The following is a 21,432-nucleotide window of genomic DNA, read 5'->3' as shown; positions in this document are numbered from 1 at the left end:
GGGTACAAATCTACATCTACTGATAATGAGATGATGAACCGAGAGATGACTAATTAGCATAGAAATCATCTTTCATTGCTATTAATTTTTTGATTTCATTAAGCAAATGTATATTTAATATTTTAATGGTTTTGATCTGTAATAAAAATACATTTAAAACTGAACCCATAAAAGGTAATATCACATCCATTGGCCAATCAATTCTGCAGTGGGAACATCTGGCAAATTCACTTTATATATAGAAAAAAAGATCTGCTGTGTCGTTTTTGCACCTTTCTGTTCTCGCATGATTTGCGCCGCGACTCTCATCCTCTCCTGATACAGCAGCGAGCCAAGCAAACAGATGGAGCTGTACAATCATGTAAGAACATGCAGTATTAAAGTCTGGCTGCCTGTAACCAGGTGATGTGGACACTATCTGAAAACCGTAAAGACCATTCTGCCAGTAGGTAGATGAACAGACAAGGTCTCCATTGGGGAAAGGAAAAACTAAACACAGCTATGAAGGAGAAAAGAAAAACAAAGCAAACATGAGATAAAACGGTCAAAGAGATCCACCGGAAAACACGAGTCTTTTACACCTTTCTATTCTCCGCGTCTCGGCTGTTATGTCGGAAATGGTTGAGGTTATCAAAAGGGATGAGAATTTGTTGTGTTGCAACTTACTTGCAAAAGCGAGAGGGATGTTTCTACCACATTAAAGCCTGAGACAGAGCAAACTAATTCCCCTCCGGACCCTTTACCTTTCTCATAATCTAATCTCGGAAGGAGGTAAGGAGAGGGAGATAAAATAGATGCCTCCAGGACAAATATATTGAGTAGATATATCTTTCCACCCTTTAGATTATTTGAAACTAAAACCTGCATCAAAAAGGAGAATAGCAGCACATGGCATGAGAGAACCGCAGTGGATACCACCATCTTGCATATAACAGATCAGGCACTTCTTAAGGCCCTTTTACACGGAACAATTGCCGTTCGAAAAAAAATAATTAGAACGAGCGAAAATTAACAATAAATCATTCAGTGTAAATGCAGGCAACTATCGGACAAACGATAAGTCTGCAGTTTTCTGCAGGCATAAAAATCATTGTTGGCTCGTTCACTTATCGTTCAGTGTAAACAGCACCCGTTCAGTCGTTCCCAGTCATGTATACAGTGAATGTAAACAACTGAATGAGCCAACAATCTACTGTATAAACAGGCTGCCCGAGCAAATTGACATTGTTGGCTCGTTCAAATGAGAAATCGGCATGTCAAAATGGACCTTAAGGTTGTGTTCACATCTGCGCATGCATTTCCATTTTTCTATTGTGTCATAGGAACAGAAAAATTTAAATGACAACCAATAACTATATAGGGGTCTAGATGGTTTCCATTATAGTGTCTGTCATTTTATCAAATAAGGCAAAAAAACAACCTGCTGGAGGACACGCTAATTTTTCTGGCATTTGTGATATGATCTGTGATTCAAATGTGAGCAGAGCTTTTAAAAGGGGTTTTCCAAGAAAAAACTACTCAGGATCTTTAGAATAGGTCATATAGTTAACGCCTGGGGACCCGTCGCATCGGATCCCCGGCAGTCACCTGATCGCTTGGCTGTCAGTGTTGCACACCAAACGTGCATCATAGGAGATAGGACTGGAAGTGGTCTAGCTAGCCTCACTCCCATTACAATCAATGGGAGCTAAAGCAGCTATTACATTTCCGCATCCTCCCCCGGTGTCAGAAGTGGAAGTACCAGAAATGGCTGCTTTAGATCCCATTGATTTCAGGGGGAGTAAAGCCAGATAAGCCACTTACCTCACATCTCCTATGATGCATGTCTGGCCCACTACACTGATAGCTGGGTGATCAGGTAATTGCCGGGTAAGTCCCATGCAGTTAACTATTGATTACCTATTCTGAGGATAGGTCATCAATAGTTTTTGCGTGGAAAACCTCCATCTCCTACTAGCTTTTCCATTACAGGAGTATTCTGACCTCGGCATGTCATCCCCTGCTGGGACCCCTACCAATCACATGCTTTAACTCTGCTATCTCCGACAATCCTGGGAATATCATGGTGGCTGGTATGCACGCCAACCAATGTCACGCTCACCAACTTCAGGGACATGCCGGGGTGATTTCTCTACATCAGTAGGGATCACATCAATTGGAAAGATATCCCCCCCCCTATTCTATGGATAAGAGATAAAAGGAGTATTCCCAAATCAGCAAGTTAAGAGAATGTTCCCACAAGTGGCAAACATTGCAGAATCCCTGCAGTGGAATTAGCTGTAAAAAATGTTAAGCATTTATAGTACAAAAACATTGCACATGGCATTTTAGAAATCCCCATCCCCATGCAATGAACAAGATCCACAGTATAAATTGACCTGCACTGCAGATTTTAAATCCGCACCATGTCAGTTCATTCTGTGCATTTTCAATGCAAATTCTACATCTTCAAATGAGGGATTTAAATCTGCACCAAAATCTGTACTAATTGGTAGAGATTTGGTGTGGATTTTCTACTCTTGAAATTCTGTAGCATATCTGAGCTGTGGGCACAAACCTGTCAGGTTGTGCTCCTAAGACCTGTAGTTCTATGGGTTTCTAGGAGCACACTGCCACTGGGGTGGGATGATTGCGCTGGCTGGGTGTGGAGTTCTCCAGTCAGCCAATCACCACCGGTCTGATACACAAATAACTGCCCCTCTGGCTAGAGGGTGCTGGTTTTCTCATTTCCCTTTCAGTACCCTTGTGTTTGCATTCATGCATGTTATCCTGTAGCTGTGAACAGTGACGTGTTCTGTGTGTCTGTGCAGGTGGCCAGACATATGATGTGAACAGTCCTGTTCCTTGTGGTATGCATTCCCTTGTCTGATGGTGTGACCCTTGTCATAGGCTTGTGGGCTTAAAGGGGTTGTCCTGCGCCGAAATGTTTTTTGTTTTTTTTTTAACCCCCCCCCCCCCCCCCGTTCGGCGCGAGACAACCCCGATGCAGGGGTTAAAAAAACAAACCGGGTAGTACTTACCCGAATCCCGGCGGTCCGGCGTCTTCATACTCACCTGCTGAAGATGGCCGCCGGGATCCTCTCTCTCTGTGGACCGCAGGGCTTCTGTGCGGTCCATTGCCGATTCCAGCCTCCTGATTGGCTGGAATCGGCACGTGACGGGGCGGAGCTACACGGAGCCGGCATTCTGCACGAGCGGCCCCATTGAAGACAGCAGAAGACCCGGACTGCGCAAGCGCGGCTAATTTGGCCATTAGAGGCCGAAAATTAGTCGGCACCATGGAAACGAGGACGCCAGCAACGGAGCAGGTAAGTATAAAACTTTTGATAACTTCTGTATGGCTCATAATTAATGCACAATGTACATTACAAAGTGCATTAATATGGCCATACAGAAGTGTATAGACCCACTTGCTGCCGCGGGACAACCCCTTTAAGTATATTGGCTAAAATACGAACCAACACCTCAATGTAGCAATTCCATTTGTTTATGCATGCAGGTATTTTATGTAAGTGTTTTGGGTGTTCGTTGCAATTACTGTTCACAGTTCACATACGAAAGGGACGTGACAATACTCTAAATGTAGTAAACAACAACAGGATGTCCTCTATGGACAATTCTTTCCATTATTTGTGCCAATTGCAGTTCCCATAGAAAGAGCTTAGACTCTGCTTAGATTTCCCATAATTCACTAAGATCAGATGCTGAACTAACCAGGTCTGGGTACTATTTTCCATCAGGTTGTTAGTGTCTTAGCAGAAACAAAGAAAAGGTTGTACTAGTGTCACAAAGATTTATCCTCATGGATTTTTCTATTGAAGACTACTATTTTGGGGTGGAACATAACGCATTAGTTGACTAGTAACTTACCTGTTGATAAGAGATGGGAACAGGTCTGCTAAAAACGACCCACTCCACAATTTCACTACATGGAGGAGTCGTTAGGGATCCTGTATAGCGGTAAAAACTACCTAAAGATGCCGGCAGTAAATCTCTTAAAATAAACGGATCCAGAAAAGTTTCTTTTTCTGCAAGACAAGAAAAACAAACGTGAGATACTTTGTATTCTAATTATTATTTTGTTTAGTCTATTGCTTATCATTAGATATCATCCTTGTCTTAACCGAGCATTATACAGATGTCACCACGTTTAACAAATGCAAATATGCTGAGAAATTAGTCACTCTCAGCTGAATTATTTATATCCCTATGGTATGCGGCGCATTTATAGGAAAATACAGTTAACCCTGGCAGCATATAGAGAAGCAGCACATATGCAACGGTGTTACACTGTATTATAATTAAAGCAAAAAGTTAACTTTTCTATCCAGGTATCAGAAAGAATAATGTATTCACATTGGTCCTTGTCCCCATTGGGCTCACAATCTAGTTTTGGAATCTCAATCACATTGAAACAAATTGCAACCAACTTAATTGGAACTCAGTTTAGCTATGTATCAGATATTACCACCATATATTTGACTCTCAGTACAATGGACAAGCCATAGATGTGTCCACCAAAGTGTATCCCAATGACTTAACAGGATTACCACACAGCCCTTCCAGAGATCACAAAGAGGCTGTCAAATGACAACTGCAGAAACACCATCTTCCCCACAGGTCGATATAAAAAGAGCAATTTCATCCTTATTCAAAAATCGGTAGATTTTATCAAGGGCGTTGAATAATTCTGAGACTGCAGTTGTCATTAAACATGGCATGTTGTGTGGAGAAAATAAAGCAGGTGGATAGTACGTGATGGCGCAACCTAAAAACAAACAAACATTCTCCACTGTATCACATGATGCTACACAGCCAACCAGAACCCTTTACTGGGTCTTCCCAATGTTCTTTAATAGCTCCACTCACTTCTATTAGCAATTACCTCTGCTTGTGGCCAACTTTGACAGCATAGTCTAACCTAAATCTAGAGCTCCATCCAGAATGCCATAAGTAAAAGGGAGCAGGTCACTACTCACCTCCCTAAGGCCGCCTGCAGATGGCCGGGTCTGATCCCACTGCGAGAACTCTCACAACGGGATGCGGACCCGTGCCCTTGCAAAGGCCTGTGGCTCACCCGCTCCCGGCGTCTTCCATCTCTGCTATGCGCAGAGCAGAGCCGGCCCGTCACAGTTGACGTTTCTGTAAGGGCCTCTGGAAGACTCGCTCAGAAATAAAACATGCCGCGATTCGTTTTCCGCGCGTATTTTCATGCGGACAAATCGCGGCTGTATGCATAGGATTGCATTTTCTAATGCAATCCTATGGCAGCGGGCACAGCCGGAAATCCCAGAGCAGAATTACCGCCTCTATGCAGGGGGCCTTACAAAACCACTTGTCATGTTAGTTATGATGAACTACTTAACTTGTTCTCCCTTCAATGTTTTTTGCAAACAGCCAAATGTTTATAAATTTGGCAAAAAAACCCAGTTTGCAATAGGGAATCGTAGATTTGTTCTTTGGGGCTTTCTGCTGCCTTCAGTGACTTACAATTTGCAATAGGGGTTGCATAATTTTGACTGCAAATTATATATTATGTGCGCTCAGAGATTTGTAGGAAATCAAACAATTCTTTTGGACATCTTCACTGAACAACATTCTGCTCCGTTTTTATCTCTGCAAAGGAAGCTGTAAACTTGTGTGTGAAGGAGTTGAAAGGATAACATTAACTCATAAGCTATTAAGAAGGGGCAAAGTCGACATTCATTGCAGTGTAAGACTACAAGAAATGCAACACAGTGAAAACAAAACCAACCAATAGCAAAATAAAGGGATTGCTTTAATCAAACTCCCCCTGTCCGCATGCCCTATTAAGGCAAATAGATGTTAAAAATTGGACCCCAATTTCTTTTTTATAACTAGGGTGGAGAACTGTATTGAATAATAGTCTATGCTATAAAGGAGGAAAGGGACTTGTTAGGTGCATAGCGCCAACTTATTCTGCATCACTTTCAGGTAATTTATTTATTAAATGAATGAGGTTTTCAACACTCACATGAATTCGACCTTGAACAGGAACCATCAAGTACAAACCAACCAAAGGAAAGATGAGGGTCTGATTAGGGGTAGGGATCTCAACCATTTAGCAACAAAAATAATTTTCATTGTGGTGGATCAGTAACACTTCACTATATCCCAGCACTATATGCTATCAATTTGCGGTAGGACAACAGTGTAAAGCAAAACCCATATCCATGCAAACTCTAAAAAGTGTTTCATATTCTAGATATGGATCCAAAATCACAACAGAAAGGGCCTTAAGGCGCACGTACATAGGCCAATTATTGGGCATGACCATTTACCCATTCAACAGTTGATGCAAGCATAAAAATGCTTGCTGACTGGCTGTACATCTCCTCTGACCAATAACAGCCCTATGGGGACGAGCAATCGTATGAACAACTAATTTCCCAATAAATCCAATTGTTTGCTGCGTGAGAACAGCAGTGAACGAACACCAATTGACATACTATGTTGAATGGTGCTCATTACAGATGGGCAATTATCAGTCCTTGTTAATTAGTCCTTAGCCTTTACATGGGCTGTATGGTTTACAGAACCAGAGGGGAATCCTTCTGTTATAAACTTCATCTCTTGGAGTGGCTGCAATGAGTCTCTTTGTACCTGTTTGGTACCTTTCCTACCCATGCATTACACAGCAAGAACTATGTAATACTCCATATCCCCTTTGGGGGCACTGCAGGAAAAATGGAACACTTGCTGTTTTGGACCCTTTTAAGAAAAAAGGGTTACTCACAGTTGACAGCTACAGTAAATTAACTTCTTTAGGTTTTTTGAGCATTAGAATGATCCATTGTAGAAGAACTTCACCCTCTTAAAGAGGTTATCCTAAGGATAGACCATCAACAGTAAATCAGCAGGGGTCTGTCACCTTGGATCCTCGCTGATCAGCTGTTCTCTGGACCAGTGTGCTCCTGCATGGAGCTCAGTTCTTCTGGAAGCAAGCAGCTCTGTTTTCACTGCAGTGGCCAGCTTTGATATTACAAGCAAAGCTCCCATTGAAGCGAAGGGAACTTGGCTTGCAATACCAAGCCTGACCACTGCAATAAGAACGGAGTCGTTTGCTTCCTGCAAAAGTCAGCCCAGTGCATGAACACAAAGACTGGGTGATCAGTGAGGATCCAAGATGGTGGACTTCCGCTAATCAACTATTGATGACCTATCCTGAGCATAGGTCATCAATAATTCAGTTTCAAACAACTCCTCTAAGCAGCATTTCAAAGATTGTTATAGACTAGTCATTCTAAGAGAAACACACAAATGTAAATGACTTCTATTAGCATAATAAAACATTTGTAAAACATATTTAATACATACTAATCCCCAACAGCGAGTTTCTTCCCTCATTAAAGAGGCATTGTGTAATGTAACCCACAAGCTGCGATACTCTATAGGAGAATTACAAAGCTGATGTACTAGGAGTAATAGAGACAATGTACAGAAATCCTCGCCATATGCCGACAGTATCATTTTTTAATAATTAATTGTTCATCAAAGTGATAGAAGAACAGGAATGCTAAATTCAAAGTTATTCAAATTCAGGCCATGAATAATGGATGATTTTCATATTAAATACACAGTGTACTAAGCAGTCTACACTTCATTTAATTCTGTTCTTTAGTTTAACTATTTGGGAGAGAATAATGAATGATAGACCTGCAAGATCACCACAATGTGGAGCCTGTTTAAAATTCAAGCATCACACTTCTTGCCTGTTTTATGACAATTAGAAGTGCCCAGATACATAAAAAATGATCAGAAACGGGATGAAGTCAATTAATTTTTCTTCACTCATGTAAAAGCAGGTTATATGGTCACTCCTTTATCATAGTTTAATGATACCATGTCATGGAACAAAGGCAGCAGGAATCCAAGCCAGACTGTGCAAGGGTTGAGACAAAGTTCGCAGTAGATTGGCAGAGGTGTATGGGGACTACACTGTTGGGATGTCTGTAAACTGCACAGATAATAGTTATAGCTTTTAAAATTTATAAAGGCTAATGTAGAACTTTATGTTGCAGTGGCATCTAGTGACCAGTTGGTATAACAGCACCCTTGGGAGTGTTTTCCATTGGGCAATTTTCTGATTGGTGAGGTTTAAATCACCTGGTTTACAACTCGCAGTGGTCTACCAGTTTCCGACCAGCATACACATTCATGCTTGGCATAGACAGTCATACAAGTATTCTGAGAAGGGGTAGGGGTAGACTCTATGCCTTCCCCTTCTCAGAATACTTCTATGCCTGGCTATGCCAAGCATGAATGTGTATGCGGGTCGGAAGAAATGTATGTCAACTGAGAGTTTGGCCGACAGCTATCTAAAATGGATAGCCTGGTTAAGTCTCAGTAATGTCAATTTTTAATAGAATCATAGAATAGTCGAGTTGGAAGGGACCTCCAGAGGTCATCAGGTCCAACCTCCTGCTCAATGCAGGATCCCTAAATCATCCCAGACACATGTCTGTGCATCCTTTGTTTAAACACTTCCATTTATAGAATCTTAGAATGGTAGAGTTGGAAGGGACCTAAAAACGTAATTTACTTTTAGTTGACCAAACCCAATTATACAAGAATTCAATGAAATTTTTAGATACATCTTTATTCATTGCTTCTCACCCAGCAACATTAAAATCATGTGTCCTCAACTTTAAGACATCTTCCATTTAATTATAAGTGTATAGAAAGAAAGGTTAAGGAAAGTATGTGCTACAGAATCCTCTGCCGCTAACAGCAGCATTTCCTGACAGGACTTGTGATGCAGTTAGTTTGTTGGTGCAGAAAGAGTGAGCGTGGGTCCTCCAAGCCTACCCTGCTGGGAGAAAGAGGCAGCCAAGTCAGTCGCACCACTGTGTGCAGAAAAGCGACACACTGCTGTACATCTAGAGAAACTGGTCATCAGAAACTTATGGGTCAGTGCTGTGGGAAAGAAAGGAAGGCACTGCACCACACATACCTCTCAGGAAACTGGAAAAGCAGCAGAGGGTGACTCTGGTTGTTGTGCTATGGTTGAACTTAAATAAGTGTAAATACAGACCGGTTTCTAGGACTGGAGTACAGTTTGCACATTTAGGAAATGAACAGTGATATGTCTGCTGTGTGTATCTGTGCAGTAGTTTTGGAGAAACTTGCATTTTATTAGTAGCACCCAGACACATAACTAGTAGAGATGAGCGAGTATACTCGCTAAGGCACATTACTCGAGCGAGTAGTGCCTTAGCCGAGTATCTCCCCGCTCATCTCTAAAGATTCAGGGGCCGGCGGGGGAGAGCGGGGAGGAACGGAGGGGAGATCTCTCTCCCTCTCTCCCACCCGCAACTCACCTGTCACCCGCGCCGGCTCGCGAATCTTTAGAGACAAGCGGGGAGATACTCGGCTAAGGCACTACTCGCTCGAGTAATGTGCCTTAGCGAGTATACTTGCTCATCTCTACTAACTAGTCCTGCATATTCATGATCTGCAGCCTAACCACACCCATCCTGCCCTCCAGCCAATGATTGGCAGCTATCTCTCTATGCACAGTAATGAGCAGACAGCTGTAAATCAGTGTCTGGAGGGCAGGGTGGGTGTGGCTAACTTACAGCTCATGAATATCGAGGACTACTTAAAGTAGTCCTCTATGCATATGCTGCCACTGATAAAAGACAGGTTTCTTCAAAACTACTGCACAGATCTACACGGCAGGCATATCATTGTAATCAGCATGCCCGTCACTGTGCCATACCGCCCTCAATGAGGGGTGCAAAAAGATGGTGACAGAATCTCTAAATACCAAACTCTTCACAGCTTCACTTTATCTCTGTGTTTCGCCTTGGAGAATCAAAATAAAATAGAGACTGAAGTGAAAATGTAAAACGTGTGATAAAATGGGAAGTAATTTATAAGAACACAATCCTTGAGTTAAATGCTGCACTACACTACACATGAATGAATGATGGATAAAAGGTTAAGAATGGCTTTCACCTTATAAATTAAGAAGCAGGTAGGAATTTAGCATTTTATGAAGCGTCTACTGATAGGTCTGAAAAGCAAATTGGCTTAGTTGTAACACATTAAAGCCGTGATCTCCAACCTGTGGCTCTACAGCCATTGCAAAACTACAACTCCCGGCATCGCTGTCAGGTCAGGGATTATAATTTTGCAACAGCTAGACAGCTACAGGTTGCACATCACTGCATCAAAGTAGGAGCATAACAGTAGAATGGTTACCAGTATTACTGTCATGGTGTGCTTCCGATTCGGCTCACCTGCTCCTATAGTCACGGGTGGTTGCTCCGTGCTCCAGCTCTTTCCTTCTCCTGTATTCGCGCTCTGACCTCTACCGTAGGGTGGATGTCTAAGCAATTGGTCTGACCCTTGCCTGACTTTGACTATTCCGTCTTCCATGCTTCCTGACCTCAGTTCTGGACTTCCTTACTGCCTGCCTTGACCTTCAGCTTGGACCTGTGCTGCCAGCCCTGACTACAGCCTGTTTCTATTATGGTCCCGTTCAGACCATCAGGTACTGCACTTCTACTCAGGGCAGCGTCAACAGCCACATTGCTATCTATGCATGTAATGCCACATTGCTATCTATGCATGTAATGGCTTGGAGGCCCCACAACAAAGACCATATCCCACTTGTCATGGGTGGAAGCCTGAGGTACCCCAGATGGTGCCAAAAAAAAATCTAAAAGCCAAAACAGTGTGTGCAACGTTGCTCTACATCTGTCTGCCTGACAATTAAAAATAGAACATAAGTACCTGTTACAGAATGTGTATTGGGATCAAGAGCTTAAAACATCTCTGGTAGAGATGAGCGAACGTGCTCGGCCACGCCCCTTTTTCGCCCGAATACCGCGATTTCCGAGTACTTCACTACTCGGGTGAAAAGTACTCAGGTGCGCCGGGGAACAGGGGGGGAGCTCTCTCTCTCCCTCTCCCCCCCACTCCCCGCTGCAACCCCCCGCGCCGCCACGGCGACCCCCGAATTTTTTTTCGCCCGAGTACGGAAGTACTCGAAAATCGCGGTATTCGGGCATGGCCGAGCACGTTCGCTCATCTCTAATCTCTGTCCATAAATTACGGAACAATAAGACTTTGCTTTAGGTCTTTTTGCATAATCAGCAAGTCCCATCACCCAAACTCTCTGGTTGGCTAGAAAGGAGATTGACTCCAGCAACATATCAGTAGACAGAGCAGTTTTCATACCACAACAACATATACTACTGGCAAGAAGTGTAAAGATTACAGCCATACTGTGTACTTTGGAACACAAGTTGGCCATGTTCCTAAAGTAAAGCCATCCTACACATTAGATCAATATCGGCGAGGACCTGCTGGTTTGTTTTTTTTGGAGTCGGACCATCATCTAATGTTTTTGGGGTACTCAACCTCTTCCCAGGCCGCAGAACAGGATTAGAAAAGGTGGATACAACAGGTTTTATCCTTTTGTTCTTGGAAAGGTAAAGCCACCGTGGGAGGATACTGGCAGTGGTCTACCCCTTCCCCTATTCAGACTACCTGTATGCCTAGCTATGCTAAGCATGAATGTGTACGCGGGTCGGAAGGGACATATAGCAATGTTAGGAGTGTTTGGCCAACGGCTATCTAAAATGCATGGTCAGATCAAGTCTCAGTAATGTCAATTTTTAATAATTGACTCTTAGCTGGCCAAACCCAATTATACAAGAATTCGATGAAATTTTTAGATACCGCTTTACTTTAATCATTGCTTCTCACCCAGCATGTTTAAAAACATTAAAATCATGTGTCCTCAAATCTTTGGTATCTTCCATCTAAGTGTAAGTATACAAAAATAAGGGTTAAGGAAAGTATGTGCCACACAGTCCGATGCCGCTAACAGCATCGCTGCTCCCTAGGAACCCATCCCTGGTAATAGCCAGCGGCTCGGTTCCACAATTGCATCCTCGCTCATTACAATGTATGCTCTATCTACATCTACATGAAAGCACATTATGTGAAATTCAAAAGAATCCAATACAACACTTCAAGTAAGATCACTGCATTATGCTCTAGACTGGTGAATTACAACTGAGACAAAATGTGAAGTCAAGTAGTCCCGCCAGCTCACTCATTGCCATCTTCACGCTCTCAGGTTATATCTTGCAATACAATATCTGTTTACTTTAATAATCTACTCTTGTCTGAGTCATATTCAATCCCTGATGTACTGCGGCAAGCACTAAAAAAAGAGGGAAGGTTTTAACTTCCCCCACAAATGAATTCGAGGAGCACAAAGGAGAGTTCCCCAAACATGCAAACCCTCCAGTCTTATGTCTTGATCCTCTTCATTTTATTTTTTCCATCAATTGCCCAACACAAAAGGAGAACTTCACTCTTCTAGTCTAAACTATTTGTAGTAAGTGCTTTGATCTCCGCTGCACTGCGGGTCATCCCAAGGTGATTCAAACCAAAGGCGCTCCCTTGGAAACTACACAAATATATACGACTAAGAAGAAAATAGATCATAAAGAAAAAGAGGAAATTGAATTAAATCATAAGTCGCCTAACCGGTAGCTTTGTGTTCTTAAACTCAGCAATGACATCCATAGTGGTAATATAAAATTCACTTTCTGCACAACTATTTTATACTGTACTTTAGAGTTCATATCCACGACCGTGTTTTCACCGCGTATCACGTGTGCGCTGCACGCACAACGAAAGGAGGCAATGAAGGTCAATGGACTTGCAGCGTCCATATGCAGGTGTGCATGGAACAATAAATCGATAAGCAAAAGAAATTTGTCTGCGTACCATACCATACAAGGGCTGCGTATGATATGCTGTTGATACGCAATACATTGTGTATGGGCAGCATTTCCATACGTATCTCCACTCTGGACAGAGCAGGGAATTACAGAAATAAAATAATCACACTGCGCATGTCCACGATGTGTGATTTGCGGGCAGTGCCATACACAGAGACTGCCTACACACAGACACCATCAGTCTGTGTGTGGTGAAAAATGGAAGAGAGAAGAGAGATTATTGGATATGCAGCCTATGCTGACAACACCAAGCGCCCACAAGATTAATGTCAGGTATTAAGAGGACGAAGAGCTGCTCGTATGCGAGTGTTCAGAGAGTAAGTGTGAGCCAGCTGGTGTTGAGAGAATTGATGCCAGGAGAGAGACAAGACACAGATAACTGGGACTGTGGACTTTGTGTGTATGCCTGTTAACCTCAACCGCTACTACACTAAATATGCTGTTAGACTGCTATTGGATTTACTACGTTCAGTAAAGCGGACATCGATCGTTCCTGGTGTGTCCAGAAAAGTACTAATTCTGTGTGGACTCTATTCTAGTGAGGAGTCACATCAGAAAAAAGGAACGGTGGCGTCAGCCGTGACAACCTTAGACTTACAGGTAACTTTGCCGGTTACCATTTAATTTCCCGTGCCCTTCCCCTGTGGCAATGTGGACGGTTTCCTTGCTACCCATAACCAGGGAGGGAACAGTGAGCCACCGTGACAAGTGACCATATCTATCCCCGCTGTCTCCTCGGTTGTGGTCCTGCTCTGCAGACGCTGCAGCTGCTTTATTAGACACACCCATTTAGTAGTGTGTTAGACCTCTTTTGGCCTTCGGAGCTGTAGCAATTCATCACAGTGTAGATTCCACAAGGTGATGAAATCGTTCTTTAGGAATATTGGCCCATGGGAATATGCCCATCTGAACTGATGCATTGTAAATCAATGCATCAGGTGGGCAGCGTATATAAGCTGGTCGTAAAAGCGCAGCTGATATACGCTCATGTGAATGAAGCCTTAGATGTAATTATTGCTGTCCATATATTTTAGATAGTTGTCCTCCTGATTCCATCATATACATGCAGCTCAGCAAAGTATGCACATGTTTTCAACAAATAGAGAGTACAAGCCACTGCCAGGTGGCTTATCTCCCTTGAGGGGAAAGGACTGGGCATGCTGAAATTCAACATACCCGATTTCCCTTTTCCCTGGCATCTGTCATTAGGGGAGGGTCAGACACCTCAGACATTAGATGCTTGGCCACTCCAACTGAAAATCGGCAGATTTAGCCATATTTATCTAAAACATATTGCAACCTTTAGACAGGATATAAGCAAGTCAATAGAAGACAGTATGTGTAAACCTTAAGCCTATATGAAAAAGTATATTGTACAGTAAAAAAATGCTGTGCTGCTAGCTTTGCTTTTTGACATGCATTCAGGAGCAAACTGAATGAGAGCTTAGGTTCAGCCACTAAGCTGTTATGTTTTACCATCTAGTCAACAGCAAAGTAACCTTCAGAAGTTGGATGACAACTTCAGCCACTCCGTGCATAGCCATAGGGAGATGGATAAGTAACATTACATGTTTGATTGGCATACAATGTGATACACTGGTATTCCATTAGTAGTTTGCAAAGTCAGTCATCTTTTAGACACAACTGTTGCTATGCCTACATGTACTGGCAGATCTACTCTAACAATGCCATGAAAGGGTAGTCTGATAAATTATGCAGCCCAAGCCCTATCCATATGATGCAAATACCATTCATGCAGCATCTAGGTCATACCCCACTTGCAAGCCAATTCTTAGTAAATCTCTTAACTATACATACTTAATAACTTGGTGCAGACCATTTTTTACTTAAAACCTCCCTTTGGCATCTTTGGATGCCTTCTCTTTTCCCAGCCATCAACAATGTTTCGGGGATCGCATGTCTACACATGTAATGTACAATTCAGGTGGTCAATTATACAGAATCTGACATTTGGAGTATATCCTATACACCCTTTAAGCTTTGCTGGGTTGTTATGAAGTTTATACTTTGGTCTACATGAAGACAGTAGCAGATGTCTGCAATAGTGTTGTGCAGGAAAATGAAATGTTGGGGGCAAGTGGATTGCAAGGACAAAAGTAGAATTTTTAGTTATGGCCAGTATTTAGATTTTGATACAAGAAGTTTATATTTATTGGCCTTTCATATTCAAGCATTCGTAAGAACTGGTCCAAACACTGGTCAATATGGTTGTCTCCAACAATCGTATAAAGCAGGTCAATGAGACAGCAATGATTACATGTCGGACCATGTCCTATATTCTCCAAGTCTCTAGCGTTACAGTCAATTTCCAGAGATTGCAGAATATGACTGCACTGTGCTTATTTTAGACTGAAAACCGGAAAAGTTGGATGAAGACAGGATATGTTGTCAACTCTTTGTTGTTCTATGGAAAGTTGAGGGATGATTTCGTCTACTCCTCTGGGACTCTTACAGTCAATCGAATTCCAAACTGCCTGCCAAAACTTCACTGAATTACCTCTTTAATCTCTCCATGGCACTCCGAACTAAACTGTAAGTGTTTGGACAAGGTCTCGTAGAAGCTGCCAAATCGTTGCATAAACAGAGATACTTTGTAATAAATAGGTCTCCGAAAATTATTACATCAAAATGGAAAGCAGTTGGGCTGGAGTGCGCCAGTTCTTACCCATCCAGTACATTAGAAACATTTTGGAACACCATCTTAAAATTATTTCAAGATGATAAATCCTAACTAAAAATTACTACAAAAAATTAAGTATATTCACATTCATAGCACGTGAATAGATTACTGGTTCAGCAGCCATTCCTCTATTTTATGCCTGGGGCATATTATTGGAACAGAAATTTCTCCAGAAAGATTTGTACACCTATTTTTCACTTTCTACAGATTTATTGCCGTTCACAGCTGCAACATTAAATGACTTAGAAAGTAGGACAATTAATCCTAAACGCGATTTGTTTTAATCCAAAAGTGTCACCCGGTTTTAGATTTTCACTCACAAGACTAGAGAAACCCCTCGTGCCGAAACAACGCTATATAGTTTTAACTTTGATAACAAAAAATGGCACAACCGTTTTGTCGCTAAGAATAAAGAGGTCAACCATATAAACAATACTATTCTGTATCATACGTTTTTAGGCCATGCTATTGGGGATTAACCCGATTGCTCAGGATAGTGCATTTCCAGAGAACTGGTACAGCTCAGGAAAAATTTTGGAGATGGGAGTGGTGCAATTGGATTATGGAGGACTTTAGTGTATGATCATTAGCAGAATGAAGAGCTTGAGTAGGGTGGTAGACAGAGGAGAAGGAACAGTTTCTGGTCGTGGAGGGAAAGGGGGAAAAAAAAAAAGAATCGCAATCAGGCAGACCATTCGTAGTACAGATGAAGAAAAAGAAGATCAGGTCTGCTCAGACGATGCTGCCAGGTCTGGATTAGCATGCGGAATCTGACCCGCCCATGTGGAGGTGGTCTTAGGGTGGTTCATTACCACTGTGAGCTACTTTACAATGGGTTTTGTTGCGTTAGGATATAACAAATATAGATTTTTAAAAGCTTAAAGGGGTTGTCTCGAGGAAGCAGTGAAATTTTTTTTTTGCCCAGTCCCCCTTATTAAGCATACATTACTAATCACCCATGTAAATGACTTTTCTAGCCGGTTTCTACTTACAGTTCCAGCGTTTCAGCAACTTATAAAAAGTTTCCCCAAGATGGCCGCCGGCTCTTTTCCCGTCGCTTGCTGTAGCCCGACGTGCGTGCTCCCGAGACGCTACCAGCTGTGTCTCCCTGACAACCAGACGCCCCGCAGCCGCCAACCGGACCCCGGGATTGAACGCGGCCGACCAGTCACCCACCGCCAGGCAGCAGGTAACCGGCGCTACGCCCCGGCTCCCCCGCGCTACGCCCCGGGGCCCCAGCGGCAGGCCGTCACGCGTCACCCCCGTCAGTCCGTCACCCATCACTTACCTGGGCGGCTGGGCTGGGCGGCTCTGCTGGGTGGCTGGGCGGCTCTGCTGGGCGGCTGGGCGGCTCTGCACCTTCCTCTAAGAGAGGATGGTAGCAGAATGGCCACTCCAGCGCGCTCCCGAGAAGATACAGCTCGTCTGCGCATGCGCAGAAGAGCTGTAGCGGCGAGCACACTGAAGCGGCTCGTGCTCAGAGCAGAAGACCGGACTGCGCAAGCGCGTCTAAAAAAGCAAGCCGCCAACGAATTTAGACGGAACCATGGAGACGAGGACGCTAGCAACGGAGCAGGTAAGTGAATAACTACTGTATGGCTCATATTTAATGCACGATGTATATTACAAAGTGCATTAATATGGCCATACAGAAGTGTATAACCCCACTTGATTTCGCGAGACAACCCCTTTAAGATAACTTTCTGCACAATGCCATCATAATCAAGCTACAATTTGTCACATCTGTTCTCTATAGTGGGCAAGCAACCAGCACAGTGACTGTTACAGAGAGGCATTGGCATAGTAGCTGGACAAAAAGTGAAGCCTGGCTGCTGCATTCAGGATGGTTTAGAGATTGGAAAGTTTGATGTGGGAAAAACTGATTAGTAATGAAAGACAGTATCAAATATAAGAATTTAACCGAGTCACAATAAGGGTTTTCATAGTTTCCACAAAAAAGGGGCAGATTTTGGAGATGTTTTTAGGGTCAGGTGAACATGCAAGTGATGGAATGTTGGGATTGAAGGAAAGATCAAAGTCAAATAGGACGCCAAGATCACTGATCATAGCTGGTGCACTACCTAGATGTGATGGTGGCATCACAGACTGAAGTAGAAATATCAGGTTTAGTTCGGCTAGAAGATGCTGGAAACCACAAGAGGTTCGGCTTTTGAAAGATTCAGTTTCAGGTAGAGCGCCGACATAATATTAGAGACAACAGACAATCACTGGTATTTTGCAGTAGTGGACAGGATATGTCCCAAAAAGATGTTCCAATTAAAACTTTTTTTTGCACTATTCCAGTTAACATTAGAACTATTTTAACTTTTCAGCAATCTGAAGCTACTGTGGAAGTAAGGTCATCGAAAGAATTATCGATTCAGCCAAAACTTAAAAACGGCTCTGGGTTAAGTTTATTTAAAAAGTCTAACGCAGCCCTTTGCATCCCAAACCTAATCGATTAAAAGGTCCGCAAGCTCTACTGAGAAAAATTAATCCAAAGAGCCTTTCACAGTCTGCAAACTATCCAGCAATACACAAATGATATCAAAAATTTATGCATAGGTCCTATATACAGTAAGTTTGATGTGCAACATGAAAGACTCAGTCCGGCTTCGGAGTTTTACTGTAAATTATTAACTGTGCATAATAAATCCACATGGTCCAATCCTATATGTAGTATCTGGCTTCAAATCTAACAGGTTTAGAAGGAGGTAGAAAGAGACAGGAGTCTAGGGAAGACGTCATTTTTTTTAAATTTTTTTTTTAAGAACTGGAGAGGATCAAAATATGCTATACAGAACTCGGAAAATTGCAATGTGACCAGAGTAGAAAAACATGGGTACTTTCTTTCAATGACAGCGCCACATCTGTCTGTGATTTGTGTGTTTTTTGCAGCACAGCATCACTGAAGTGAATGGAGCTGAGATGCAATACCAGAAACAAACTATGGATGGGTTAGGCATGGTTTTTGGAGTAAACCCATCACACAATTCTAACTCTATGAAACCTATTTCATGGTGATTAACAACTGTCCCAGCTGTTCTCATTCACTTATACACCAAATGGGAAAGATTGAATAATTTCTTGTTTGAACGAGCCAATGATGTATCTGCCTGTCGAAACAGGCTGCTCGAGATCAAATGAGCCAACTCAGACCTCATCTGCTCGTTCAAACAATAACTCTGCTGGTCTAAAAGGGCTGTAAGTTACTGAAAGGCTGAAAGACTTCGCACAGGAGCCTGAAAATGTTGAAAGGGTTTTCCAGGACTTAAAGGGGTTGTCCCGCGGCAGCAAGTGGGTCTATACACTTCTGTATGGCCATAATAATGCACTTTGTAATGTACATTGTGCATTAATTATGAGCCATACAGAAGTTATAAAAAGTTTTATACTTACCTGCGCCGTTGCTAGCGTCCTCGTTCCCATGGAGCCGACTAATTTTCGCCCTCCGATGGCCAAATTAGCCGCGCTTGCGCAGTCCAGGTCTTCTCCTGTTCTCTATGGGGCTCCGTGTAGCTCCGCCCCGTCACGTGCCGATTCCAGCCAATCAGGAGGCTGGAATCGGCAATGGACCGCACAGAAGAGCTGCGGTCCACGGAGGAAGAGGATCCCGGCGGCCATCTTCACCGGTAAGTATAGAAGTCACCGGAGCGCGGGGATTAAGGTAAGCGCTCCGGTAAGCTTTCTTTAGGTCCCTGCATCGGGGTTGTCTCGCGCCGAACGGGGGGGGGGGGGGGTTGAAAAAAAAAAAAAAACCCGTTTCGGCGCGGGACAACCCCTTTAATGATGACTTCTCCTAAAGATATGTCAATAATATTTATTAGATCAGTGAGGGTCCAACTCTGATAACATCTGCGGCCTCTTCCTCAGTGTATGACAGCACAATTATTGGTCACACGGTCTTTTTGCAGCTCAGTCTCGTTTAAGTTACCAGGACTGAGATGCAATACCAGGCAACAACACTACAAAAATGTACAGCACTGTGCCAAGTATAGAATAAAAAGGCTAGCATGCTACAGTCTCTTTAAACAGCTAATTAGCAGAGCACAGAGTTAGCCCCCCACCGATCTGAATCTGATATTAATGACCTATCCTAAACTTAGCTCATTAATGTCAAAGTTCTGAAAACCCTCTAAGTCTTAGTTTAGCAATTGAGAATACAAGCAGTAGGAGACAATAGGAGACTTCAAGATTCTTGCGAAGATCAGACATGTGCAGTCACAAAAGGAGTATAAAGGCTAACTTTATTTCAGGTCCTAGTTGCCAAGGAGGAGATTGTAGAAGATGACTCCCAGGAGTAAAACCCCCTTTAAGGCCCATTTTGACCCAACGATTCTCACTCAAAATTTGCTCAAAGCTGTCTTTTGAGTGAGTATCGTTGGGTCTAAATCCACGGACATCATGCCGTTTTCATGCAGGAGTCTTTCTTCGCTCAATTCTAGTTTTCTAAAATTGAGTGGTAAACTCTTATTAGAGGTGCAGGCTGTTCTCACAGTTGGCTGTGCTGATAAGATTCTTTCAGCTTGCGTCCCACTGGTAGTTCATAGTGGGACGCGAGCTGTAATCGCGGAGAACAATGGAGCTGTTTGCTTATGCAGAACAGCTGCATTGTTCGCTGAGTGATAGCAGCGGTATTCCGCTCCACCTACATAGCTCTTAAGTAGCTACTTAGCTACTATAGACTATGCAAAGATGATCACTCAAAATTGTCACTCAAACTATTGTTTGAGCGACTTTTGAGTGATCTGTCAGTGTAAATGGGGTCTTAGATGGAACAATTCTCATTTGCATGAGCCAGTGACCTCACCACTAGCTTGACGACTCTCAAGCTGTTAGGACATGCAGATTCATAGTTGACTTAATCAAAGAGAATCATTCAGTGTTTTCACATTCACTGTATAAGCGAATGTGAAAGACTGAACGATCAGTGTCTAAACCGAATAAATGAATGAGCCAACAATGATTCTTATGCCTGCATAAAATGAATGAGCGAGAAGCGAACAATTATTGTTCAGTCGTTGGCTCACATTTAGATCAAACGATTATTGTTTACCTTTGCTCGTTTTAATGATTTTTTTGTACGATAATCATTCCATCTAAAAGCACCCTAAGAGCTGGATAGTGGATTTCCTGATAGCAAGGAGGAAGGACCAAAAAGGGGACTTTTTGTGTGTTTCCTGAAATGCCAAAAACTCTACAGAATTTTGCACATTTTTGATATGCCCAAAACTCCAGCAGAGTCACAAATCAGTTAAATGATTGAGTATTTGTATGAAGAACAACAAGTCCTTATAGAAAATATTCACCGAGGGCAAGGATCCCAGAAAAAAAAAAAAAAGACCATTAGCAATCCTAAAGCAAAAAGAGATTCGAGTTTGAACCTGAAGAGGTGGTTATGACCATCTTTCGAAGAACACCAAAGAATTGTGTCATGCCCTGTTCCCTCGGCAGGCATAATGCAATATCATCTTTGCCTGGAGTGTTCCTTTAATTAAATGTATTTCCTTGATGGACAGGTTTATTAAGAAGGTATCAAAGTATTACTTCTTAACCTTGAAACAAATAAATGTATCCAGGCAGCACGGAGGATCCTTGTCTGTGCAATCCTAACAAACTGCTTATTTTAATCGAGAGATAGAAATCTACTCAAATAATGTTCTGCAAACTTAAAATGATTTCCACAAATGGACAGCCTTGATTTATGATTATCACCACAACACCAAGACAAATAATTTATGGAGGAACAAAATATTCTAAGAGGAGAATTTTCAGAACATACACAAGATAAATAGCAGGATGGAAACATCAGCACTCTGCGGCGCGGTGCTAATATGGATGATGTATAGTAACTTGTAATGATTTATAACTTATGTATCACAGAGCCGTGACTGAAAAGAAACAAATTGCTTACTGTTAGCACAAATCCATTTTCAGGTAAAA

General features: G+C 42.6%; 1 protein-coding gene across 2 annotated transcripts in view; it reads right to left on the bottom strand.

Annotated features, from left to right (window-relative positions):
- The window catches only part of PTPRG (protein tyrosine phosphatase receptor type G), a 525,693-nt gene that overhangs the window by 181,579 nt on the left and 322,682 nt on the right, over positions 1-21,432 (bottom strand). For both annotated transcript variants that reach the window (XM_066596617.1, XM_066596618.1), the window contains exon 7: positions 3,871-4,028. In XM_066596617.1, coding sequence (XP_066452714.1) covers positions 3,871-4,028 — 158 coding nt within the window. The remainder of the gene's footprint in view (positions 1-3,870; positions 4,029-21,432) is intronic.

The sequence above is a fragment of the Eleutherodactylus coqui genome, chromosome 3 (genome assembly GCF_035609145.1).
Source record: "Eleutherodactylus coqui strain aEleCoq1 chromosome 3, aEleCoq1.hap1, whole genome shotgun sequence".
Lineage (NCBI taxonomy): Eukaryota > Metazoa > Chordata > Amphibia > Anura > Eleutherodactylidae > Eleutherodactylus > Eleutherodactylus coqui.
The sequence above is the reverse complement of the archived record's forward strand: the minus strand, read 5'-3'. Positions and strand labels throughout refer to the sequence as shown.